Source organism: Sceloporus occidentalis, unplaced genomic scaffold, assembly GCF_023333645.1.
Source record: "Sceloporus occidentalis isolate IW3139 unplaced genomic scaffold, rSceOcc1.0.p SCAF_1, whole genome shotgun sequence".
Taxonomy (NCBI): domain Eukaryota; kingdom Metazoa; phylum Chordata; class Lepidosauria; order Squamata; family Phrynosomatidae; genus Sceloporus; species Sceloporus occidentalis.
Genome location: NW_028316981.1, coordinates 275,000,110 through 275,028,103, shown reverse-complemented (window position 1 = coordinate 275,028,103; position 27,994 = coordinate 275,000,110). Strand labels below are relative to the sequence as shown.

At 39.0% G+C, this 27,994-nt stretch overlaps 1 protein-coding gene across 3 annotated transcripts in view; it reads right to left on the bottom strand.

Annotated features, from left to right (window-relative positions):
• The window catches only part of BDP1 (BDP1 general transcription factor IIIB subunit), a 79,700-nt gene that overhangs the window by 44,185 nt on the left and 7,521 nt on the right, over positions 1 to 27,994 (bottom strand). For all 3 annotated transcript variants that reach the window (XM_089493970.1, XM_089493984.1, XM_089493978.1), the window contains exons 3-18: positions 26,117 to 26,226; positions 22,955 to 23,014; positions 21,581 to 21,721; positions 20,250 to 20,383; positions 18,350 to 18,444; positions 13,949 to 14,003; positions 10,042 to 10,200; positions 8,883 to 9,164; positions 7,430 to 7,589; positions 6,505 to 6,643; positions 5,387 to 5,460; positions 4,852 to 4,969; positions 3,553 to 3,641; positions 2,730 to 2,877; positions 1,643 to 1,725; positions 79 to 322 (exon numbers count right to left, since the gene is read on the bottom strand). In XM_089493970.1, the coding sequence (XP_089350096.1) occupies positions 79 to 322; positions 1,643 to 1,725; positions 2,730 to 2,877; positions 3,553 to 3,641; positions 4,852 to 4,969; positions 5,387 to 5,460; positions 6,505 to 6,643; positions 7,430 to 7,589; positions 8,883 to 9,164; positions 10,042 to 10,200; positions 13,949 to 14,003; positions 18,350 to 18,444; positions 20,250 to 20,383; positions 21,581 to 21,721; positions 22,955 to 23,014; positions 26,117 to 26,226 (2,091 nt within the window). The remainder of the gene's footprint in view (positions 1 to 78; positions 323 to 1,642; positions 1,726 to 2,729; positions 2,878 to 3,552; positions 3,642 to 4,851; positions 4,970 to 5,386; positions 5,461 to 6,504; positions 6,644 to 7,429; positions 7,590 to 8,882; positions 9,165 to 10,041; positions 10,201 to 13,948; positions 14,004 to 18,349; positions 18,445 to 20,249; positions 20,384 to 21,580; positions 21,722 to 22,954; positions 23,015 to 26,116; positions 26,227 to 27,994) is intronic.

Here is a 27,994-nt window from a genome sequence, read left to right as displayed (position 1 = left end):
GTATTTATTTGTAGGGTGACACCTAATTTGTTCAATGTTGTAAATGAACAGAAAATGTTTTATGTTCAGTGTACTTACAGTTATATTCTCATTCAGGAATTCACTACTATTACATTCTGGTTGTATGAGAGTCTTCTCTGGTTCACCAGCTATTTTCAATGTTTTTCCATTTTCTGCTGCAGTGTTTTTTGCAGATCCTCCTTGCCTTCCAACTATTCTTCCTAAGTTTGGTGTAATCCTCTGTATTCGACTCCTTGCTAATGGTGCAGGTTTTAAAACAGTCTGCTTGCTGTTTTCTTGAAGAGTGGATTTCTTATGAGCCCTTAAAGAACAATCATTCAAGAAAAAAAAATGAGGCACCACTCCTAAAGCAATCAGAGAGGGAATAAGTACTGCAAAGACCCTTGATGTCATAATAAATCTAAGTAGTTATTTGAACCAACAACAAACAGCATTTCTAATTTCAAGAAATTTATCACAATGGAGGATCCATTCTCATGATAAGCCACCAATGAGAATGGATAATCTCTCTGGCGCGTTACAGACGGGCCCATGAGGCGCCGTCATCGCGCCATCATTATGCACGTGGCGCTTCCTGACGCCCCTTGCCCCATGTGCGTAATGACGTCAAAATGGCGCCAGCTGTCCCACACGGCTGCCGCCATTTTGACGTAGCGGACGCTCTCCGTCCGCACGTCGCACGGCAGAAGTGACGCCACAAGTGTGCGACTAGCGCCTCGCGGCGTCTCTTCCGGGGCCAAGTAAGGAGCACGATTTTCGCGCTCCTTCTTTGCTGTGTCCGGGAACCACACGGTTTGGATGCTGCAGTTCCCGGACGCAGCAACCAGCAGCGGCACGAGACTGCTCCTTCTGGGCTGTCTGTAACACGCCTCTGTCATGATAAACTTCTAATAGAATTGACAACAATAAATCTGTAAATCAAAATGCAAAGTTATATAGTGAAACAGACACCAGATGTAAATGTTTAAAATTATTTTTTAGACAAATTTGATCAATGTTCAGCCTGAGATTACTAAAGCAAGCCTAAGTTAATGAGATCCACCTTGAATTTTCATCAGTTACCATGACCAAGTTGTATACTTCCTTTGTTTTTACTTTCCGGGACACAAAGAAAAAGAAAAGAAGAGATATGGTAATTGGAAAAAAGTACCTTACATAGGAAGATGGAAAAGCCATGGATTGTACTGATTATTTACTTGAAGTGCTTTCCCCCCATGTAAACTTATTTTACACTTAACAACACGTATTTCCTATATTTTTGTCTTGTGCTGTTCTTTTTTTTAAAGCCCTCAAAACTTTGTTCCCCTCCAGCAGAGGAAGGAGGGGCAATGTCCCCTTCCACTGAACACTCTGTGCCCCCCATACATACCTCCCCCACAGCAGGTTTTTGAGAAACTCCAAAGGCTGCAGGGGAAAAGTAAGGGAAGAAATTTCCATCATGGTGTCACTGTAGTACTAGCACCATGTTCGATTTAGTTCTTAGTCAGTGTGAGGAGTTGCCAAGAGTGAACCAAAATATGCTAATCTGGTATCATTACCTTCCATAGGACAGTATTTTCTAATCATACTATCAATAATTCAGAAGACAGTAGCACACTTTCCACTTTCTTCCCATACTTACGAAGATTCTGTATCTAAATGCCTGGGATCTTTTTCAGCAGTATGCACAGTGGTGGCATTGGGTACATCATCCTGATCATTATTCTAAGAATTAAATATGAAAATAAAATGAACTGCTATGCCTTTCCAAAACAAATCGCTTTCACCAACTACACTTAGTAACCACAGGATATAAAACTGAAATGCAGAAATCAAAATGATTCATTGGGCATATTAAAGCGACTGATCAGAATACAGGTGCAAAACAAAAGTAATGTGTATCCAACTTTTCAGTAGGTTCACCAAAGTGTTTGGTAGCTCAAATGTTGCTTTGATTGCTCTTAAAGCAGTGTACTTCATTTTGGAAACATATCACAGTGAGAGGGATTCTGAATCCAAGCAAGATGTTGACAGGAGAGACATTTTAGAGGAGTGCATGTCTCTGTCCATCATCAATTTCCTACCAGCAAAGGAAAGCAATGAAGTGCAGGAACAAAAAGGTGGAAAGATCTCAGAAGTCACAGGACACATTTTGAGTATTCTTGAGAGGATGATATCCTAATATTGCTCTTCCAAAAAGATACAAAAGCTATCTTCTATACTATATTTTTGAGATGATCAAGATAAAAAATTTGGTTGCCACAATTGTGAATACGTAGCATTTCTGCATACAGAGCAGTTACAAACCATAAGTGCAATGTAGGACATCATCCATAGATGAGCCTGCCATTACATAAAAATTAATATACTCTACGAGTTATAACTACATAGTTATGACACTCTCTAAAAACTATTATAGAAAACAACAAAGTCTTTTATATAATGGGAATTCTATGACCCTTCAGTTTTGACACACCTCAGGATTTTTATACTGAGAGAGTGCTTCAAAACAGAGAACTGGCCTCCATAGCTTGTCAGGAAGAGCATTCTTCCTAAAATAGTTCTGTCTAGCCCCTTGCAAGCAAAAACAGTTTTGGAACAGACCAAAAATGTGAACAGAACTGCCCCCTCCTTTACATGAACAATGAAATTATTCAAAACAAACACAAAGAATACAAGATATTTTCTTAATCCAATTTTTGAACATTTAAATCCAGAATGCTGAATACCTTTTCTATTGCATCAACAGGCTCTGGTTTGTCAAAATTGCTATGGAGAGATGCTTCTTTTCTGCCTGATGCCTTCATTATGTTAGGTCTAGGTTTCTGTCGACAACCTCTCACTTTTGTCTTTTCTGCATGAGTATTCTGAATTTGCCTAAAAAAAAAAAATTAAATCACATCTTTTAAAAGCCTGGTGCTATTTAGGCAAAGAGAGGTACTCAATACAAAGTTCTGTATTGAGAACAGACTTAAAACCAGGTAGCATATAGAGGGAGGGCAAAAGAAGTCAGTTGGCTTTTCAAGAGTATTCTTCACAGAGTTTGTATGATTTCAAATGCATGATTTTAAACAGTCATTATTGTAAGTGTGGTATCTGCCATAAATTCCATCTTCACTGTACTAAGAACAGCTCCTTCTGTTTAAATCTCTAGCAACGTTATAGTTCATGCAGTATATTACTCTTATCTGAAAAGAATAAATCAGAGTGAAAATTCATGAAGAGGTCAAACAGACCGGCGGCTTGGAGTGTGTTTTTTCCACTCGTTTGTGGCTAGGTGGAGGCTGCCTTAGGCAGCCCTGGCATGGCCTCTGGCAGATTCAAGGGTGTGCGTTATCTTCACATCACACCTCCAGATCAGCCTGAAGCCAGTGCTTTTTGCCCATGTGTTTCAGGCCAATGTCAACATTTTCTCTATTCCTTATTAACCAAGAAAAAGCTATTCCTGTAACATTAGATTATGTGCATCTTCAGGAACAGCTTTTATCATCACAGCTGAATATTTTAAGTGGTGAAACGCAACACAAAGTTTTTTTTTAATCTGAAACTTACTGTGATTTGCTCTCCATATCATTGCTTGCTTTGTTTGTTTCCTCACTGGTAGATCCAATTATTTCATTAACTTTATCTTCCACAGTACTCTAATTGAAAAAAAAAATGTTTTCCATATGTTCAATGATGCAATCTTCTAAGTAACATAGAACATAGACTAAGGATGGCATCTCTCCTCTGGATGCCTGCCTGGGGTCAGTAATGGGCTGGATGAGGGAAAACAAACTCAAGTTGAATTCAGAGAAAACGTAGGCACTCGTGATAGGTACCCCTGGTCCAGGGATGGAGATTTGCCAACCAGTCATGGACAGGGTCACACTTCCCCTAAAGGACAAAGTTCGCAGTTTGGGAGTACTCCTGGACTCATCTCTACAATTATCATCTCAAGTGGATGCGATGGCCAGGAGTGCTTGGTATCAGCTTCGGCTGATACGCCAACTGTGTCCCTACCTGGACCAAAAGGACCTTGAAACAGTGGTACATGCGCTGGTAATCTCTCGTTTAGATTTCTGCAATGCGCTCTACATGGGGCTACCTTTGTACCAAGTTCGGAAGCTTCAATTGGTTCAAAATGCGGCAGCCAGATTGGTCACCGGAACATCTAGGTCAGACCATATAATACCGGTGTTAAAATCCCTTCACTGGCTGCCAATCAGCTTCTGGGCACAATACAAAGTTACTTGAGGGAACGCTTCTCCCTACACAATCCACCCCACACTCTCAGAACAACTGAGAAGAATTTATTAAAACATACTAAGACCAGGTTAATATCAACTTCCCACAGAGCACACACAGCCATAGCCCCTAAATTATGGAAGAACTTGCCGGAAGAGATCCGTCTCATCACCACCTTAGATGTCTTTAAGAAGGCACTGAAGACAGATCTCTTCCAGTGGGCCTACCCAACTCATCTTTTATAAAGAACGAATAAAAACTCCCATTTCTGGTTGTAAATGTGCATTTTAGATGATGATTTTATTGTCTGAATTGTATTTTTAAATGATGTCATTGTTTTATTGTAAACATTTTAAATGTATTATTGTATTATGATTGTAATCCCGCCTCGATCCATTGGGAAAGGTGGGAAATACAAATATAGTTTATTATTATTATATGGAACAATGCAAACAACATTCTAAAAATCCAAGATGACTGGTGAAATCAAGATTTCATGTGTAAAATAGAATAAGTTCCTCAAATCTGTAGGCAATGCAATACAAAAAACACACTTTATTAATTTTAAAATGTTTAGTCCCACACCTTTTCTACACTATCCATAGACTTAGGAGAAAGCTTTACCTCTGATACGTCACCAGTTGGACGGTCTCCTTTTTCAGATGCTCTTGTTATGTCTGATGGAATTCTCTGCAACTGTCCTTCCATTGTGCGCTTTTTGGTAATTGCTATTTCTGTTTCCCTGGAGGTAAATTGAAAATATTTATTTTATTCCATTTCATGTCACACAATGTCAACTGAGATCCTTATTGAACTACTTTGGAACACTAACTGTTTCCAGAAAAGGTTATTCCTAATGCTGATGAATCATTGCTACTCTACTGTCAGCTACAAGGGGAATTGCAATTGACATTGCAGATCATCAGGAATATCACAGTTCTTCTGCATGTTCATCCCACTGTGTGTGTAGCATACACACCAGCATATCTAGCAAGGCCACTATTGGTAAATGAGATCCACTTACTCCAGGCAGTCACTTCAAGAAGAAAAAAACAATCTGAGTAATCTTAAGAAAATATAAAAAGAATGATTTATTTATATAACATAAAGCACTTTTTAATTTAGAAGTGCTGCCCAGAGGTAGAATTATTCTGCTCACCTTACTTCATCAAGACTTGGTGGTACTGCATTCTGATTTTCAACCAGTTCATCCAACTCAGATATGTCACTCTGCTATGAAACCAAAATAGCCAGTATGAATTTAAAACCCTAGTTTCCCATAAGAGATACTATACAAAGGAATAGACTTTTAACATTAAATTGATTACCTCAGTAAACAAAACAAAATAAAAAAGAGCACTGAGCTCCCCTTATATCCAGACATTTAGGCCTTTATTGTGCCTATCATGTTTAGATCAGAAAGAAACACACAAGTACTCTCACTCTTGTGGAGAAAGGAGAAATAAACAGAGGGAGAAGCTTTTAGTGTTGTATGTCAGGCACTCTCATCCCATGTAGAAATGTAAAGTTCAGCATCATGCACATACAAAATGCTAGATAGTTAGGCCGATAGTTTTTAAAATCTCCTTGCTATCATCTCTGTATCACTCCCCACTGAACATAGAATAGGCCCTCTCATGTAGTCCTACAATACTTTCCCCATATGGAGCAAGACAACAACTGCTTAACCCCTTCCTTCCTAATCATTTGTGTTCTCTGAATTCTTCCCAGACTCAGATATGTTCCCTCCCCTCTCCCTCACCCCACTCTTCGAGAGAAAAGATATAAAGGTCCTCATATTTTTTATTTCTTGAGAACAAAAGAGGTTGAGAGCAATTTGGCGTGAGAAGGCACATTTTAAGAGCCCCACATCAGCTGTTTCACATGAGCCACTAAGAGCTACTTTGCCACATAAGTAAATGCTAATCAAAGGAGGAACTAATCAAACATGGAGCTACACAAAATGTGCATTTCTGCCCCTAGCACCAACTACTTCAATGGAGTGCAGATAACTGGAATCAGCTCAAGTTCAAATACATTTTTAGAGCTGATAAATTCAATTACTTGGCAATATGCCTGGAGATACAGGTGCAGTGTCTTTCCAGCTCCCTAAAAATGCAATACTGTTAGGCCAATAATGAAATATATTCAAATTTAAAGCTACACACAAATGTCTGTGCTCATTTGTGCTGATCTTTGGAACATTATCATATTATTTGCTCTGTTCACAGCATCATAAGGAGAAACGCAGGTAGAAATGCTTCTAAATATTTTTACCTGGGTTACATTGGTCCACTTAAAACCATTTTTATTTGTGCCTAGAGACACTGAGGGCTGTCCAATGTGGTGCTCAGAACTAGGTTCCAAAACATCCAATTCACTAGGCTCAGCTTCTGTTAATATACCATCACGAACACTGAAAATATAAGGACATTAAGAAAGCATTATTTTCCCTCATTAAACATGATAGCTCCTCTCACAGGCTCACAGACAATCACTAACTTGTATTTTTGCCTTCACATCATGGTGCCAGTCTAGACAGAGCTTGCTCAAAGAATTTCATAAATGATAAATACTCAGTTATGTCTTCACTATACTTCACTGTCATTTATATAGTACTGTTAATGTAAAATGTCATCTTGTTAATGTAAAATGTCATCACAGCTACCATGAAAGGCCTTCACTAATTTCATTGTATATACAGAAAGAGTAGACGAGAAATAAGTTTTCTTCAAATGTTCAATCAACAGTTGGACAGAAATACAGGACCCAAGTTTAAAGCCTAACACTGTCAACAGAAAGCTAGCAACAACCTTTATAGGGTCACAGCACATCCATTGTGAAATGTTTATGATTTTAAGCCATACCTCATAAATATGCTAAGATACTTGTTTTGAAAACTCTGTGTACTTTCCAGACATAATATGCTTGTTTTTCAACATCCTGAAAAGAAATGGCCTTAAATAAAGTGTCAATAATATGTTGGTAACCTAACCATGCAGCTCATTGAACTGAATATTTGACTTAGAACACAGCCATATATCTGCTTTGTAGTTGTGGCAAATGCAAAGAAAATAATGTCAAACAGTAATATAGGGGGCTTTCAGGTGATTTTGCAAAGAAAATATGTGATAAATGTGTGATGTGATTTGCAAGCCTACATAGAGATATCTTAATACAAAATTCAGATATAAATTATTACTTGGATATACAGTCTTGCTTAGCCTCTTCATCTACTATGCAGCACTGTAGATCTTCTTCTATCAAGGAGTGACTTTCTTCATGTATTACTTCATCAGGAACATCCAGTTCTGCATCATCTTCATTAATGCTATCAACCTCAATACTTGGTACATTTTTTCCTGACAAAACATGATAAAGCATTATAAATTCATCAAAAATATTACCTACATATATCAAACATATCTTTACTTATAAAAGGTTGAGCTTACGCTTGCTTCCAGAATATACAGCGCACCCACAGCATACGCAAGCCTGCCGTACGCGGATTTCAGCTTATGCATATGGCAAGCTAGGGAAGACAAAATGGTGCATGTGCCGCGGGAGTGCACCACCACAGAAACCAATGCGATTTGAGTGAATGCGGTTTTTTCCCCATATGAGGAGGGGTCCAAAACAGACCCCTGCAAATAGGAAGGGCTCACTGTATTGTAAATGTTTAGTTGTAAGATGCAAATCAAAATATTACAAAATATATTAAATGCCGGGGGGGGGGTTAACCCGGTGCCAGGGGCAGGACTTCCGGGGGGACTTCTGGGACACGACTTCAACCATCTGGGGGCAGGACTTCTGGCTTCTGGGAGCAAGACCTCTGGGGCAGGGCTTCTCCCCCGCTCCAGCCCTTCAGCTGCCTCTCCAGAGACAGCTGAAGGCCTGAGACAGCCGGGAAGAACAGGAACAGGTGTGCACCTGTTCTTCCTCTTCCTCGCCATCCACATGCCCTGAAAAATGGCTTCATATGCCATCTCTGGCACACGTAAAATAGGTTCACCACCACGGGCTCTATTTCCATCAACCAATGAATTAACCAAGATAAGCCCTCCCTCCAGTCCATCTGCCTTGGTCCAGGCCTCAGAGGGAGAGAAGAATGCTGGACCTGATCCCCTCCCTCCTCACCATTCCCTTCTCCTTTTGTGTCATGTCTTTTTAGATTGTAAGCCTGAGGGCAGGAAACCGTCTATTATCCCCTCTGTTGTAAGCCGCCCGGATTCCCAGTGATTGGGCGGCATATAAATAAATCCTATTATTATTATTATTATTATTATTATTATTATTATTATTCCAGAAAATACAGGCATTTTTTGATCCACCAAAAAGATCCAGATAGCTACAGATGGGGAAGTGACAATCTTTTGCTGTTTGCCCTTATCTGTGCACTCCGTTATGTACCTTGAAAATTTGCTTCAAACAATTGAGACACCCTCTGGAATAGTGGAGAGGGTGTCAATGGAGATTGCAAAAAGAGGGGCTAATCAGCAAAGATTGCCTCAATTTCCTTTCTGCTATTCTACTCAGGAGACATGCTCCAATTAATGGAATAACAGCTACATTCAACCATTTGCTCCCTGAAATGAAATAAGGAAATTCCTTGCATATTATCCCAGTGACACAGCAGCAATAACTTATATCCTTACTTTTCTTTCTTGACCTTTCTCCCTCAGCCATTTCTTCAGAGGTGGTTCTCTCTTCAGGGAGATTCTCTGTCTCATGTTCAGAATGTTTCTTTTTCTTTTTCCTCTTCTTTTTTGGCACCACTAATTCTGTCATTGTCTGTCCCTCTGCCTGTTCCAAGATGCTAGAAGATACTTCATTCTCCTTTTCAGCTGTCTCAGCATCCACTTCCATTTCTGTATCAGAAATTCCAGCACTCTGGAGATCTTCTTGACCATGGCTAGGCTGCCCATTGACAACTTTACCTGTCAATGTATACAGTGTAATTACACACTTGCTGTTTTTGTTGAGTCCCTTCAAGCTATTTCCAACTTATGGCATTCCTAAAGTGAACCTAGCATGGGATTTTGGTAGCACAATTTGTTCAGAGGAGGCTTGCCATTGCCTTCCTCTGAGGCTGAGAGCATGTGACTTGCACAAGGACACCCAGTGGGTTTCATGGCAGAGCAAGTAATCAAGCCCTGATCTCTAGAGTTGCAGTCCAATGCTGAAACTACTACACCACACTCGCTCTCTTAGAACAGTAGATGACTATTAATATAACTAGGGCCCAAAAGAGACAGGCTAAAACGTACAGCTTCCAGCCACTTCAAGGGTGGGGCTGCAGATGACACACACTCCCACTGTGACCAGAAGCTGCTCTGAGGCCACCTAAGGCAGCCCAAGACCATTGGCAGAAAGGGCGGGGGAAATCCGCTCCTTGCCAGGGGCCCATTTAGGACCACAACAGCAGTTCACTTTCAGAGCGAGACATCCTGTCACCACAGTCCCGCACCAATCGGGGCTTGATTGCAGGCAGAGCGGCCAAAGGCCACTCCTTCATACCCATCTGTTTCACCCTTAGATAACACAAAACTTAAAACACCTAAAGTAGTTGAAAACATAAGCAAACAAAAGATCAGCAGTAAAGTACAGACCATGGGAAATATCTAGAAGATAATCATTTTGTGAAGCTGGGCTTGGAAAGGGCAGTTCCAGGTAGTCACCTTGTTAAGTTGACTACCTAACATTCTAAACAGAACACACAGAAATTAGGGAACCCCCTATCTCTAAGAAGCTGAAGGTTTTGTAATCAAGGAAATGTATCACTTTCCATTATGTTTTCAGTATTTTTAGAAATACCTTTTCGCTTTTTCTGAGACATGTGTGCCTTTTTCCCACTGGAACTTTTCTCCTTTTGACGCTGACATTTGGCATCTTTTTCCTTTTTCCTCCTTTCATTGTCCAAGACTTTCTCAAGAAGTTTTGCAAAGACATCAAAGTCAAAGGGTTTTTTTTCTTCTGTAAAACAAGGAGATAAAAGTATTACTTATTTAACATAAAAATACAAACACTTCAATCACACCTTAGAGGCTAGCAAATATACTGCACTATGAGCTTCTACAGGCATTTGTTGTTGCTGCTGTCAATACATTAGCCACTTGCCTAAGAAAAGTCATGTACAAAGGATTTGTTGTTTAATATGTATGGAGCATTGCAGGAGATAGAAGAAGCTTGAACTATTTAACCCTCATGCACTAATTTAAAAAAAAAAAAACAGTAGCCTGAATGGTGGAGTATTTTCTGACCCCAATGAGAGTCTCCATGTACTGTGGAATATGAAAATGCCCCAAGTCCAAAGTTGTGTTCTGCATCACTACATCATGGTTTGCTGAAAAACAGCACAGAGGATTTTTGTTTGTTTCTTTGTTTTAAATACAAGTATATCTCACTTAACACATTGGATATGCTCCTGGGCATTACTTCTTTAAGAGAAAATTAGTTTCAGCATTGCATAAGTAAACAAAAACATTTTGAATCTTCAAGGCTAAATGCATCCAGGGATGATTTTTTTCCCCTTTGCAAACCTCCATTTTTCTTATTATTTCATTTAGGGAGGCAAACTTATAGAACTTTTTTTTTTAATCAGGCTTATCTGATCTCCCCATCACCACCCTCCCAGTACTAATGCTGCTAAAAAGCTTCCTGTTAGAGGGATATCTGTTATCACCTCTAATATTCATTACCATCTTGGAAATATTAAACAACTCCATTAGGGCAAATGTAAAAATATGAGGTACAAAAATTAAAGGAAGTGAGTATAAGCTACGGGTATACGCTGACGATATGGTTCTAATTTTAGAAGACCTATTGAAGAATATAGATTTTTCCCTAACCGAGTTAAAAGAGTTTGGAGAATTTTCAGGGTTTAAGATTATTTAAGACACAAATGATAACTAGAAATATGAAAATTGAGGAAGAAAAAGAATTAACAGCAGGATCAGGATTTAAAGTGGGAAGGAAAGTAAGATACTTAGGAATCTGGCTTACAAACAAGAATATTAATTTATTTGAGAATAACTACAAGACTGTATGGCATGAAATTATAAAAGCTATGCAGAGGTGGAATAAATTAGATTTGTCTTTGTTGGGTAGGGTGGCAATTATAAAGATGAACATATTGCCTAGATTTATGTTCCTCTACCAAAACCTACCTATTATTACTAATGAAAGAATATTTACAGAATGGAACAAAGAAATAAGCAAATTTCTTTGGAAGCGGAAAAAGACAAGGATTAAGTGGCAGATACTAAAAAAAGAAAAGGGTAAAGGAGGTTGTGCATTACTGGATTTGAAATTATATTTTTGGGCTTGTGGTTTACTTTGGTTGCAGGACTGGATCAAATTGGAAAATACAAATCTACTGAACATAGAGTCATCAAACATAAGATATGGGTGGCATGCCTATATTTGGTATCAAAAGGAATTAGTTAATAAGGATTTTGTAAATCATTCCATTCACAAGGTGCTGTTAAAAAATTGGACCGCAAGTAAAGCAAGATTCTATTCAAAAACGCCAATACGGGTTTCCACTCAAGAGGCTTTTTATAGTAGGTGGGAAGAAAATCAAAACTGGTTGAGGTACCAGGATTTGATAAAAGTAAATGATAATGGTGGGATAGAGATAAGAACCAAAGAGGAATTAGAAAATGGGGGAAGAAAAATTGATTGGTTTGGCTATTTACAAATTAAATCAAAATTTAAAGAGGATTCAGATAAAGATGGATTTGAGATTAGACATAATGAAATAGATAAAATAATATGGGATAAAGACAAGGGGAAAATATCAAAGTTCTATTAACTGTTATTGTCAAGAAAATTGGAAGAAGAAACTGTGACATCAAATATGATAATATGGGCACAGGAGATAGGGCATCCGATATCCATGGAAAATTGGGAAAACTCCTGGAAAAAACATCAAAATTTACGATTGCTCAGGACCTCAAGGAAAATTATTTGAAGATAATGAACAGATGGTATTTCACACCACCAAGAATAGCGAGGATGTACAAACTAGGTGAGAGCAAATGCTGGAAGTGCCAGAAAAAAAAGGGGATCCTATTATTATTATTATTAAACTTCATTTCTAGAACGCTGTAATTATACACATTATCCTATTATCACGTATGGTGGTCATGTATGGTGGTTGTTTTGTCCCAAGAGCGATGCTATGGACTTTGGGTGTAGTAAGGCCTCTGGCTCTCGAGAACACAGCCAGAACAAAAGACTTGTCCACAAATTTCTTAAGTTTTTAAAAGCTTTACTGGATATAACACAAAAACATAAAACTTATCTCCTTTTTTTCAATAGTCCTTCCTAAATACCTTGCTCTCTTCTTGATGTATTCTATCTTTCTTTGAGGACTATCTTTCTTCCTTTGTGGACTTATCTTTTTTCCTTTGTGGACTTATCTTTTTTCCTTTGTGGACTTATCTTTTTGTCAAAGGAAAATACTCTCTCCAGGTCTGACTTGGCTGAAATCTCACTACACAGAGAAACTTAGCTAGAGGGAGACAGTATAAGACCCTGGGATTTCCCACAATCCTTGTCTTTCTTAAAGCTATAGATCTGTATTTCCCCTCTTAAACTAATACATAGAAAACCTAATATAATCTTAACTAAATATATGTCTCAAAGAACATCAAAGATGCTCTGGAGGCATGACAGTGGTCATGTGCTAAAATAAAACAGTTCTGGAAAGAAGTTCACAAGGCAATGCAAGAAATTTTCAAAATAAAATATCCAATGGTACCAGAGCTATGACCCCTTTTTTGGGAACTGAGATAGAAAAGAGATACTGGAAAGTAGTTTTATATTTTATAACAGCAGCTAGGCTATTACTAGCAAAAAATTGGGAAACAGAAAAAATTCCAGAAACAGATGATTGGATACAAAAGATTTGAGGATTAAGAGAGATGGATAAATTAACTATGTTGCTACAAAACAAAAGTAAGGAAGGAGAGATTTGGAAACATCTGGAGGAATATGTGAATGTGATTTGGGACGTTAGAATATGAAAAAAAAAAGGTTAGTGCTTCGCAGCATTAGAGAAGAAAAGCTTAGCATAAAATGGTAATTTAAATATAAGACCGCAAGGGGAACAGAGAGACAAAGAGCAAAACGACAGAATGAGAAAAATAGAAGCCCAAGAAAGCGTAGCAAATGGTGGAAAATGACTGCAAGGGTGTATAATTTTCACTATTTAGTGTTTTGTACCTTTTTTTGTACTTGCATTTGGAAAACAAATAGAAGATGTAAATAGAGAAAATGTAAACACAAGGTACATGAAGATACAGTTTGCAAAGAACAACTGTTAATCTATGTATATATACATCAATAAAGTTTTTTTGGGGGAAAGCTTCCTGTTAGGCAGAGGACAAGAAGGAAAAGGGAGAAGCTATTCTGGTATGAAAAAAACTTTGTAAAAATGAGCTTTGCTGTCACAGGCTTAACTGAGGTAAACTTGTACTTTACACCCTGGAATGTTACATTTGCTGGTTGTTGTTTTTTAAGTATCCAAATGGGGAAAAAATCAACAGATTTGCTGGAATGTTTTTTGTTCTAGACATGTTTTGTGTTGTTTATTTATGGGAAAACACTGTATGTTACAACTGGCCTTAATTTGGGGACACTATATGGGTGACAACATCTTGTAGTTCTACTTCAATGTGGATGTTGCAACTGTATGTTAATATGTAGCAATACTTACTGAATGCTTTATCTATTCTCCAGCCATTGGCCTTTTCTTCACGTTTAAATTTATTCTGAAAAGAGAAAGTTGTGCCATGTTGATTATTTTCACTGAATGAATGAGATAGCTTAGTCCATTCCCTGAAGCCTATTGCCAGTCACCACAAGCCATCACCCCTCATCCCCAAATTTTATTTGCACTCATTCAATCATTCAATGAAACTCAATCATTACAGATGACAACAAATTAGTAGGAGTAGCTAATACCCCAGAGGAGAGGATCAAAATTTAAAATGACCTTAATAGATTAGAAAGATGGGCCAAAACTAACAAAATGAACTTCAACAAGGAGAAATGTAAGATACTGCACTAAGGGCAAAAAAATAGAATGCATAGATATAGGGATCGATAAATCCTAGTAGAAGTGACCAGTGACCAGTGGGGTCCTACAAGGGGTCTGTCCTGGGCCCAGTGCTATTTCTTTATCAATGACTTGTAGGACAAAATTGGAGGCATAGGCCTGTTACAGACAGCCAAAATAAAGCTGCTTCGAGTCACAGTGAAGGTATGGTGTTTCAATGATGCATATGTCCTAAGAGTCCAGAAGTCGCACTAAAGCCACGCTCCAGAGTGGAGCGTGGCTTTGGTGTGACTTCTGGACTCTTAGGACGCATGCATCATTGAAACACCATACCTCCACTGTGACTCGAAGCAGCTTTATTTTGGCTGTCTGTAACAGGCCATACTTATCAAATTTGCAGATGACACCAAATTAGGAGGAGTATCTAATACCTCAGAGGACAGGATCAAGATTCAAAATGACCTGAATAGACTAGAAAGCTGGGTCAAAGCTAACAAAATGAAATTCAACACAGAGAAATGTAAGGTACTACACTTAGGGCGGAAAAATGAAATGCACAGATATAGGATGGGGGACACCTGGCTGAATGAGACTACACGTGAGGGATCTGGGAGTCCAAATAGACCATAAGTTGAACATGAGTCAACAGCGCGATGCAGCAGCTAACAAAGCCAATGCAATTTTAGGCTGCATCAATAGAAGTATAGTGTCTAGATCAAGGGAAGTCATAGTGCCACTATATTCTGCTCTGATCATGCCCCACCTGGAATATTGTGTTTAGTTCTGGGCACCACAATTAAAAAAGGACATTGAAAAACTGGAGTGTGTCCAAAGGAGGGCGACTAAAATGGTGAAAGGTCTGGAAACCATGCCCTATGAGGAACGACTTAGGGAGCTGGGGATGTTTAGCCTGGAGAAGAGAAGGTTAAGAGGTGATATGATAGCCCTGTTTAAATATTTGAAGGGATGTCATATTGAGGAGGGAGCAAGCTTGTTTTCTGCTGCTCCAGAGACTAGGACCCGGAACAATGGATGCAAACTCCAGAAAAAGAGATTCCACCTCAACATTAGGAGAAACTTCCTGACAGTAAGGGCTGGAACAAACTCCCTTAGAGTGTAGTGGAGTCTCCTTCCTTAGAGGTCCTCAAACAGAGGCTGGATGGCCATCTGTCGGGGATGCTTTGATTGTGATTTCCTGCATGGCAGGGGGTTGGACTGGATGGCCCTTGTGGTCTCTTCCAACTCTATGATTCTATGATTCTAGACCACAAGGTGAACATAAGTCAACAGTGTGATGTGGCTGCTAAAATGGTCAATGCGATTCTAGGTTGCATCAATTGAAGTATAATGTCTAGATCATAGAAAGTAATAGTGCCACTCTATTCTGCTTTGGTCAGGCCTCACTTGGAATAATGTGTCCAGTTCTGGACGCCACAATTCAAAAAGGATCTTGACAATCATAGAATCATAGAATCATAGAGTTGGAAGACACCACAAGGGCCATCCAGTCCAACCCCCTGCCATGCAGGAAATCACAATCAAAGCATCTCCCTCCAAGGAAGGAGACTCCACTACACTCCGAGGAAGTGTGTTCCACTGTCGAACAGCCCTTACTGTCAGGAAGTTCCTCCTAATGTTGAGGTGGAATCTTTTTTCCTGTAGTTTGCATCCATTGCTCCGGGTCCTAGACTCTGGAGCAGTAGAAAACAAGCTTGCTCCTTCCTCAATATGACATCCCTTTAAATATTTGAACAGGGCTATCATATCACCTCTTAACCTTCTCTTCTCCAGGCTAAACATCCCCAGCTTCCTGAGTCGTTCCTCATAGGGCATGGTTTCCAGACCTTTCACCATTTTAGTTGCTCTCCTTTGGACACATTCCAGTTTCTCAATGTCCTTTTTGAATTGTGGTGCCCAGAACTGGACACAATATTCCAGGTGGGGCCTGACCAGAGCAGAATATAGTGGCACTATGACTTCCCTTGATCTAGACACTATACTTCTATTGATGCAGCCTAAAATCGCATTGGCCTTGTTAGCTGCCGCATCACACTGTTGACTCATGTTCAATTTATGGTCTACTTGGACTCCCAGATCCCTTTCACACGTAGTTTCATTCAGCCAGGTGTCCTCCATCCTATATCTGTGCTTTTCGTTTTTCTGCCCTAAGTGCAGTACCTTACATTTCTCCGTGTTGAATTTCATTTTGTTAGCTATGGCCCAGTTTTCTAGTCTGTTCAGGTCATTTTGAATCTTGATCCTGTCCTCTGGAGTATTAGCTACTCCCCCTAATTTGGTGTCATCTGCAAATTTGATAAGTATGCCCCCAATTTTTTCCTCCAAGTCATTGATAAAGATATTGAATAGCACTGGGCCCAGGACAGAGCCCTGTGGGACCCCACTGGTCACTTCTCTCCAGGATGAAAAATAGCATTGTTGAGCACTCTTTGGCTTCGGCCGGTCAACCAATTACAAATCCATGTAACAGTTGCCTTGTCTAGCCCACATTTTACAAGCTTGTTTGCAAGAATATCATGGGGAACTTTGTCAAAGGCCTTACTGAAATCAAGATATACTATATCCACAGCATTCCCTTCATCTAACAAGTTGGTAATTTTATCAGAAAAAGAGATCAGGTTTGTCTGGCATGACTTCTTTCTCTGAAACCCGTGTTGACTTTTTGTGATTATGGCATTGCTTTCTAGATGTTCACAGAGTCTTTGTTTAATTATCTGCTCTAGAATCTTTCCTGGTATCGATGTCAGACTAACTGGACGATAATTGTTGGGATCCTCTCTTTTCCCTTTTTTGAAGATGGAGACAACGTTTGCCTTCCTCCAGTCGGCTGGCACTTCTCCTGTTCTCTAGCACTTCTCAAGGATTATTGCCAATGGCTCCGAAATTACATTTGCCAGTTCTTTTAATACCCTTGGTATTAACAAGCTGATATTAACAATACCCTTGGTATTGACAAGCTGGAGTGTATCCAGTGGAGAACAACTAAAATGGTGAAAGGTCTGGAAACCGTGCCCTATGAGGAGAGACTTAAGAAGCTCGGTTTTTTTAGCCTGGAGAAGAGTAGGTTAAGAAGTGATATGATAGCTCTGTTTAAATATTTGAAGGGACGTCATATTGAGAATGGAGCAAGCTTGTCTTCTGCTGCTCCAGAGAATAAAACTCAGAGCAATGGGTTCAAACCACAGGAAAAGATATTCCACTTAAATATTAGGAAGAACATCCTGGCAGTAAGAGCTATTTGACAATGGAACACACTCCCTCGGTGAGTGGTGGAGCGTCCTTCTTTGGAGGTCTTTGGATGGCCATCTCTCAGGAGTGCTTTTTTGTGTATTCCTACATGGCAGGGGATTGGACTGGATGGCCTTTCCAACTGTATGATTCTATGATCATTAATTCTGTTCTGTTGATTCGAACAATATTTAGGTGCTTTTTTAAAACGAATAAACTTCCTTGTGTTGAGGTGAAAAGGAGAGAGAGAGAGAGGGTATTGGGTGTCATCAGCCTAGTGATAGTATCAAACACTAGAACTCCAGACAACTTCTCTTTGCAGTTTCATGCATATGTGGAATAGCATGGGGTACAAAACAGAACCCTATGGGACAGTAATGGACAATAGCTAAGCAGTCAAACAAAAGTAGCCCAGCATCACCTTCTGGCTTCATTCTTCCAAGTAGGAATGAAGCCACTGTAAAACAATGCTCCAACTCAAATCCAAGCAAGGTAGCACAGAAAGATACCATGGCCACTGAGAAGTCAAGCAGAACCAAAAGGGACACCGTCCCTCTGTTCAGGTCCTAGAGAAGGTCATTCACCAATGTGACCAAAGTCATTTGTATCCCATAACTGGGCCTGAAGCCAAATGGAAATAGATCTATACAATGTGTTTCATCCATTGCAATGCAATGTCTACACAGTATATACTTTGATAATTTGCTTATAGAAGCAATCTTAGTTCCAATTATCTGTTCTAATACTGAATGAAACATTATAAAATATTACATACACAGCCAAATATTGATTTAGTAATTTTAAAATGTTTACCTTAATCTCTGTTCTTGCTCTGTGAGGAAAAAGCTGGCTTATCATTGAAAAGTCTGTCCCTACCATACTTATAGCTAAGAAGAACATGTCTGTTTCTGTAAAGAAAGAAAAAACACTTTTAAAGCAATCACTATTCAGAGTATATCAATTTTAACCTCATAAGGGGCCATATAAAATAGAGTATAAAAGCATCAGCTTTCTAATCCCCATATAATCCGCCCCACACACTCAGGTCATCTAGGAAGAGTTTATTGAGGATCCCTTCTACAAGATATAGGTCAGCCTCTCAAAGGGCATTTTCCATCTTGGCCCCTGGGATCTGGAACACCCTCCCCGAGGAGCTCTGCACCGCCACCTCCCTGGATCTCTTTAAAAAGAGACTGAAGACCTTTTTGTTTCATCAAGCCTTCCCTGATGTTCCGTGATATGTATGGACCCCCCTATATGATTAACATCTTCGAGTATATTGCTGGCTTAGTTTAATGTTGATTTTATGTATACTGTGCACTGTTTTGTAAGTTTTAATTATCTATTGCAATTTTTATCTTGTATTGTATCATTACTGCAATTGTTGTACACCGCTGTGATCGAATGGAATAGCGGTATATAAATAAATTTTATTATTATTATTATATACTGTAGTATTATAAAATAGATCACATATCATACTACGGAGCTGCCTAGTGAGGCAAATCAGTGGCCTATATCAGGGCTGGAAATCATCTAACCCTCAGATATTAGTGAATGGCAAATCCTAGCAGCCCAAGCCACCTTAGCCAATGGTGAGGAATGCTGGAGGTTGCAGTCCAAAAGTACCTGGAGTGTTACATGATTTCCACCTCAGTCTATACTATCTAGCAATGCACAGCTTAACTTCACAGAGAGTTTCAGCTTTATCTGGAGATATCAGGTATTAAACAAGCAAACATGTGTTCCTTTACTGAGCTACAGGCCCTATTAGTACAACAGCACTATAACTGCTTATTATATTTTCCTGTGTATTTTAATAAGAATTGCCTAGATATAAAATTCAGTGAATCATATTTCCAATCTTTGAAGTTTCAGAGGAAAGTCTAGCTGGTAAGCGTGTGCTGAATGAAAACTGGCTTGTCTTTTATTTAGGTGGAAAGTGTTTTTAAATTACTCGCTCTCAAGTCAGACTGTAGAACAATGCTGGCCATAGACCACAATAAAGATAAAGTAAAGACTGTAAATTAGTAAAGATTTACTAAATTTTAAATCTGCTGATATATTTTGTTAAAAGCATTCCACTATTTCTAATCTGAAGGGTGAAAGAGTTGGATTTCTGCAGAATAAACAGTTAAATACTAATCTAATTCTATTGTCAGAACTATATAAGGAAAAATACTTTAATGGGTTTGTTGCTGTTGTTGTGTGCCTTCAAATAGTTTCCAACGCATGGTGACCCTAAGGCCATCCTATCACAGGGTTTTCATGGCAGGTTTTTCCAGAGGGGGTTTGCCATTGGCATCTTCTGAGGCTGAGAGAGTGTGACTTGCCCAAGTTTAACAAGTGGAGTTCATGGCTCAGCAAAGATGTGAACCCTGGTCTCTAGAGTCATAACCCAACACTAAAATCACTATTCCACGCTGGGACTCGGTAATAGGTAGTGCCATATTTTTATTGCAGCAGATAGCACTCAAACCTTTTCTTGCTGTCTGCACCTTCCAACTTGTGAAAAATATTGTTTGTATAAATTCACACTCTATAATTTTGTACAAACTGAAGGGATGTAAATAAGAAATAGATGCAAACATTTCTCTTCCAACTCACTCACAGGCTTTGCCCAGCTGAGTACGCCTTAAGGAGCTCAGCTGTTCAAAAGCCAATCTTAAGACAATCGCTCAACTTTATACATACATCATCAAACTACACCTACCTTTTTCTGACCATGGCTTGGTATAATAGTTTTTCCTAAAACTTGAATAAGTTGTTGTAGAACCACGCTCAAATATGGGATCATTTTCTTCCACCACACATTGTCCTTTTGTCCTTAAAACTTCTACCGTTAAACTAAATGTGAAATTGGGGGATATTCAAAAATAAAAGACAGATCAAGAAGAAGCAACGATAACCAAGTACATTAACTGCCTCAGAAGACAAATTAAGTGAAGACAACATGGTTTTCCTAGTAAGATTTTTAAAATAATTAATTTTTTACTGTTATCAGTGTTTTACACTGAACTTCAGTATGGAATTGATATTATCTTTCTATGCTGACAACAATATAAATATTCCATTTACTAATCACCCAAAATAGTTTTAAGAAATAAAAAAGTCTCATTCATGGACAATCTACCCATTAGGTGATCAGAAACATTTTTCAGAGACAGAAGAAAAACAACAATCTCACTCGCTACCATCACCATGTGGCCTGCCCCACCTCATCTCTTCCTCCTTGATGTCATATATTTTGTTCTTTCATTCTGCTGCTAATCACCTCTCCTTTCAGGCCAACTGAGAACATGTACAGAGAAATAAAGTACGAGGTGAAGTGGGAACAGTTGGAGGAGCAGTTGTACTTGCTCCATTGAGGTATTTTGTGGTGTGCCCACCCACCAAAAGAACCACGCCATGTTGGGCTGACTTAGCAGCAACTGCAAAGTGATGGTCATAGATCAATGCAAGTTGGGGGAAAGGCATAGATACCAACAAAACATAAAAAAGCCTGGACTGTAACAGAAACAAGTGATGGGGTGTGAAACTTAGAGCATCTGGAAACAGCAGAGCTTTGTTGGGGAGGTTTGTTATCCACTGAGTACATTTATACAATATGATCCTGTGTTTGTATTCAAAGCAAAGTTCTCTCATTCATACAAAAGACTTGGGCCCTGCAGGAAAGCAGATGTTTATGAAGGTGCTAAAATTCTTAGATATAAATCTAAGTTAAAAAGGAGTGTGTGTCTATCACACAGAGAGAGAGGAAGAAAAAGAAGACTTCTATCATACTCATGCACTGGATCAAGCCTAATGCAGGTTATACTCAGATGTAGGTCATTCTGAATTGTGTGTGACTAATTCCCAAAGCAGTACCTGTGAGATTTCAGATGTGGAAAGGAAGGCAAGAGATGGGAATAGACGGAGGCTTGTGTCTAAATAGTACTGCTCCTTGCCTAATTGAGAGGGGGCTTTGCCTAAAGTGTCTGCATTGAGCAGTTCAATAAATGTTTATCCTCCTTCTGAAGCAAACATCAGTAGTCAAAATCTAACCTTTCTTCATCCAGAATAATTGAACCATCTTCTGCAACTTTCACTCGAGGAACTAGAAGGGGGCCATCTTCCTCTCCCGTTTCATTATCTTCATCTTCCTCATTTTCATCTTCATGATCAGCAGCAATTATCTCCTCAGACCTAAAATTTGGAGTGATAAACAAATAAGGGAGAATCTATTCAATATTTCATTTATAAATATAAATTATTATGTACTTCCTGAACTACAAGCCAAATTACTTTCAATAGTATCACTGACATAGTGACTAATGTTATTGTGTTTTGGTTTGTTTTTTTTAGAAAGTTACATTATACAGTGGTCCCCCGGGTTACGAAATTAATTCGTTCCGCTGCCCTTTTCGTAACCCGGAAACTTTCGCTAGCCGAAATGCCCATAGGCGCTAATAGCGAAAGCCGCTTTTTGGTGCGAAATCGCGCCGAAAAGCACCAAAAGTTTTTTCGTAACCCGAAAAAACTTTCGTAACGCGGAACAGTTTTTTTAAATAAATTTATTTCGTAACCCGGAAATTTCGTATCCTGGCGCATTCGTATCCCGGGGTACCACTGTACCTTTTTGTATAAAGTAAGCATGTATTTTAAAAATCCTCTTAGGAATTCACATCAGAAAATGGCTGGATAATTGCAAATAAATTGTACAGCTCTCATTTTATGTTTCATCTTTACTCTCCACTATATGGAAATATATACATCAGCGCCTATATAATATATAAATGGGCCATATTACAGTATGACACTAAAGCAAATAAGATATTAAGAGTCAGTACAGATGTAATGTCTGTTTTCTAATAATTATAACTACCAGGAAGCTACTAGGCATGAGACAGAGTGTTCTCTCTCTCCCAAGCCCTTAACTTCCTACACTCAAATTCTTCTGGCCATTAGTTATAGTGTTATTTCCATACTTATCCAGGAGCATTTCTAACCCAGAAATTGAAACCAGGTGTTGAATACTGGATTAGGGGTCTTGTCCTAGAGTTACAATTTGTCACAGTTTGTCTCAATGTAAATATAACAGTTGTGAGCAGAGTAAAGGGAAGGAGAAATCTCCATGAAAGAGGAAAAGGGCTTGTGAGATAGAGCAGCAATGTTGGAAATTGGAAAGCCCATAATTGTGGTTAACAGCAAATGAGCATTAGGGCCAAAACTAGCCCTAGCAGAGTATTGAACATAAAGACAACTACCTGCAGTAGTGTATCACCCTCAGCATGATTTATTCAGCAAAAATTAAAATTACACCCCCATGACAACTGTTCAGGGTCTCAATTAAACTAATATTTTTCTTTAAAAACCTCTTTGAATGAATTACTCCACTTATCACTAATTCTACTTTTTAAAAAAGAAAAGAAAGATTACTCTTTTGCTTGGGTCACTGTAGCAGTCTTTTCTGTTCGCTTTTCTTCCACCAAAGAAGACCTATTAGATATTAAAAACATAGTTCCACTTCATCATTTAAATTTTTAAAACTCTTTAAAAATGTGGTCTACATTTCATAGCAAAAAGCAAAGAGGACTGGTAAAACCCAATACAGGAGAGGTGGAAAAGAGAAAAAGTCGGAGGATGCTGAAAAAAGAGGTGATGCTATTCTTAAAAAATAGCCCAATGCTTTTCAACCTGAACATATTTTTATGGCCTTCTTCAGTTACCAGACATAAGATTTAGAGACATTCTCTGCAGGTTGATTTTAAAGTTGTATTTCCCTGAAGGAGGCCATAAAAATATTTCCAAGCCAGAACGTAATGGGCTATGTTTAAGAATAAATTCATCTTTTTTCAAAACTTTGTATCTTTTTCATACATTTCATAGCAGAAAGACTGCCTCAATAGTGCATGATTCTACTCACAGTTTATCCGTATGATTTGCCATCTTATCCACAATTTATTTATTTATAGTAAATGAGTGCCTGAGGAGGTCTTCTTTGCCTCCCCCCTCCTCCCGATTTCCTTGTCATTGTACTGTTAAATACTAAAGGCATTTAGCACAGGAAACCACAGAGAGATGCACTTCTACTGACCTCTTTACTATAGGCCTAATGATAATTAACACAACAGCTTTTGAAAGTGGCATATTTTGTAGATGACCATACTAAGCCAAAGACATTAAACCACCTTAGGAAAACTCTTCCTTTCATACTATAAAAGCACATCAAGCTAATTAAAGTAATTCCTTCCTTAGGGAGTGGAGTTTCAACAAAATGAGCAACAAGTATCTGTCAGCAGTGCCTTGAATTAAGATCAAGAAGCAGTTTAAAGTGACAGAATGATTCAGCACCCTATCATACCTACAAGGGCTGGGTAGGGGCAAGACACACTGGTGTCACTCCCCCTCCTGACATAACCACAATGATTGTTGACACTTTAGCCAGTACTGCATTCAGGAACCTAGCTTTGTTCTCATCTTCCTCATATAATGGAAGGAAGTATAATATGCACACTTGGAAAAGTGGCCTCAGCCTGCTCTTCAGGTACTGCCTTAGGCCCAGTTCAGACGGGCTGAAAAGGACAACCTCATCACGTGCGAGGGTTGCTAGGGGCGGCACTTGTAGACGCCCCTCGCACATAACGAGGGCATCAAAATGGCGGCGCCCTGTACAGACAGGTGCCACCATTATGACGGGCCGGGCGCATAGTATCTGCACATTGCGGTGCCATTACGACATCGTGAGTGCACCACTGGCACACTGCAACATCGTAATGGCGTCACAAGAAGAACCCGCTTTTCACAGGTTCTTTTTGGTCCGCGGGGAAGTCCTGTGGTCTGGAGGCTGCGGCTTCCCCAGGGACCAACACTAGGCACCAGGAGACTGCCCTTTTTGGACGGTCTGTCCCGCGCCCAAGTGACTTTACTTCCTCCTTTCTTTCCTCACATAGGAGAAAGCAAGAGAGGAGAAAAGCTGTACACAGAGCCAACCTCCAGTCACAGGAGCTTTACAGTGGGTAGTGCTTGGGTTTGGGAGCCTTCACCTCCCCCACCTTTCACCCAGAAAGGAGAATGCAAATTCACCACGGTTACCTCCATTGCATATCAGAGTAACAGTGAGGATTTTCCTATTCATTCTAGCTCTTCACAAATGTTAATTTCAATTGAAGATAACAAGGGGATTGTTTCTTTCCCACTCTGTTCCTGATCAGAGGGTGAGTGGGGTAGAACGAATACAAAGAGGATGAAGTTTTGAGGAGGAGGAGAGCATCCTCAGATCTGGGCTGGATTGGCACTGCTCAGAGGCCAGATTAAGTAGGCTGGAATTTCCCTCCTCTACTTTAAATATAATGAAGTACTGTCTTGCAAGAGTGGGTGGAAAGTATCTACTTCTAGGTAGCTTTGAATCATCCAGTAAGTAAGTTCAATCAAACCCTTTAATCATTGCTTCAGTTGTTTGTCTGAGATAATTGTACAGGTCTTCCTCACAGCAGAAAATAAACCAGTATCTGAAACTGAGAATATATATTAATGTGAAAGATGCATACAGAAAGGATTTCTTTTTTTTTTTTTTACAATGACCAATCTAGTCATTTTCAGATGTTGTTGTGTGCCTGGAAGTCATTTGCGACTTATGGCAACCCTAAAAGATTTTCTTGGAAAGCTTTAATCAGATGGTGTTTGCCTTTTTCTTCCTCTCAGAGAATGTGGTTTGCCCAAGGTGGGTTTCCATGACCAAGCAGGGATTTGAATCCTGGTCTCCAGAGTCATAGTCAAATGCTCAAGCCACTACATCACACTGGATCAGGTGCTAATTCTGGTATATACCTAATTCTGTATCAGTCAAAATGTGCTTGGAATATTTCTAAGTGATACTGAAAGCCCCATTTCCTTAGCCCTGAAGCCTACTGGGTGACTTTAACCATTCACCTCATATCAGTCCAACCTCGCGGGATTGTTAAAAGGACAAAAGGGGCAAGAAGAATGTACAGTTGCCCCTTGGAACTCATGCATATTCCAGTCCCATAGGCTTGAATAATAATAATAATAATAATAATAATAATAATAATAATAATAATATTTAATTACCCCACTTTTCCCTATGGATTGAGGCAGGGTTACAAAATAAAAAACATTCAATACAATCAATAAAATACAACAGTTCAATAAAACAATTCTATAAAAGTTTGATAAATACATCATGTCAGCGGTAATGATATCACTTAGAGATGGCTTGTCGTTTTGCAGAAGTTTTTACAGAGAATCATCCTCGAGGTTTGATGGTGAATATCCTAAACAAGTTCAGATGGGTAGGCCCGCCGGAAGAGCTCCGTCTTGAGTGTCTTCTTGAAAGCATCCAAGGTAGTAGTGAGACGGATCTCTTCCAGCAGGCTGTTTCACAGTTTTGGAGTGCATGCATGCGGGGCATAAACTCACTGAGGTTAATGGCAGTCGCCCCTTTGCAGATTTCAAGTCCACGGACTTGGAGGGGTGACTGTATAGCGCTCTCAGAGATTTGGGGGGAAAGGGCAGAATTTGGACAAAACAGGTTAATAAAAATAAATTGATATTATAATCAAAGAGAAAATGTATACTTGCTTCATAGGATTGTTTTCTGGAAGATAGTATATGAAGTCTCTCATAATCATTTTTGAACGATCCTCTGGTATGTTCTTTTCAGTTACGGGGGATTTATATTTCCGTTGTTCCTAGACACAAAATGTAATATTTGTTGGTAATTTTTTTTCTGTTAAAGCTTCAGCTTTAAACAACTTTCTACAAAATTGGTTGCTTCAGATACAATTTTCCAATTTAGAAGACATATACCTTGAAGAAATACACAAGGACTATTTAACTATGGCAATCTACAACAAGTAAAAACATTCTTTAAAAGCAGATTAAACCTTTTTTAGAAGAGTTTATATTTGAAATAATTCCAAAGGCAACACTGGTTTTAAAGACTAAAGGCCATATGAAACACAGTCTTGGCAGCCAGCTAGAAGCTCAGTAAGGATGAAGACAGCCTGACTCCCTTTAGTAATGAGTTTCAGAATTGAAGTGCTGCAACAAAGAAAGTCCTGCCTCATGTATTCACAACCCTTCCCTCTCTGGATGGTGTGATATGCAACAGAATATCTTTTTAGTTATGGGAGGATGCAATCTTTCAGATGCTTATGGACAAGGCAAACATTCATGAAACTATTTCAGATATTATCTCTTTGTACCCAGGCAAGAACATGAAGCAAGGCCATGATGACCAGTGCTAAAGTCTTATACACACAAACTTGGGAGCAAGTCAAAATGCATTCAATTATGCCTACATCCAAATACGGATAAAGTGTAAGCACCCAGAACAAAATGGATGGATGGTAGTATTCATGAAACAAAAAGAAAATTACAAGCTGGTTGGTTGGTTGTGGGGTTCCCCCCCCCCCCATATTTAGAATTATGGACCCATTTCAGAGCTCAATAGAAGAGCATGAAACATAGAAGTAAAAGATTACATGGATTTTTAGCACAATCTCCTGAAACGCAATCATAGATGTAACAAATGACTTTGTAATGTAATGACACATCTGCTCATTTTATCATTGTCATTAATTCAATGCAGCTTTAGTATAATGCATTTGGTGTTTTAGTTTTATAAGATAACAAGCATATGGTGAACTATCTATTAACTAAAACAGATGGCAAAGCAGATACTACTCTGCTCCTGCAGTTCTACTCCTGGCCCTCGTATGTGGAGAGTTGGGGACCATACAGAGCAGTTTGGGGAGAGTATGGGGGCTGTAGGGAGATGGAAGGGAAGGGGAAATACCTCTGAATGCAGCCTTAGAATAGACTGGATAATTGTAGTCAATATGCAGAAGTGAAGCAGGGCTAGGAACCTTTTGGCAGATCTGAGACCCAGATTTCTGCTCTGGGGGCCTCTCATGGCTGCACTGACTATCAAAAAGTACAAACAAAAAGTACAAAAAATATTCAGAAGTGGTCAGAAAACTATTTCTGATTTGAAAATTAAAGGGATTAGTGTACATATTATGGAGGTAGGCTATCACCTACAGTATTTAAAATGAGACTTCTAATTCTATCATCTTCCAGGAAAAGCAATTCATATTTTTTGAAAGAGAAAAAATAGTTGTTGTGGAAGCTGAGGACATAAAAACAGCCTTGGTCAAATCAAACAATCATAGGCCTGTAAAAAAAAATCAGTCTTTCCACATATAAATCAGCCTCTGATTATGCCAAGCTTTCTTCACCTCAGTTGCATAAGTAAGGGCACTGGGAATCTTTTATCTCTCCTGTTGTTCAATAATTAGGAATGCAAAATATTTGCCAATCCACTGCACATCACTGATATATTTACTTGTACATCTGTCTTCATTATTAGATTCAGATCTACTTTACTGGTAGAGCTCTGGTCTAATAAAAGTTAAACCTATAGTCTGAAATAGTGTACAATGGTGCTGAGAAGAC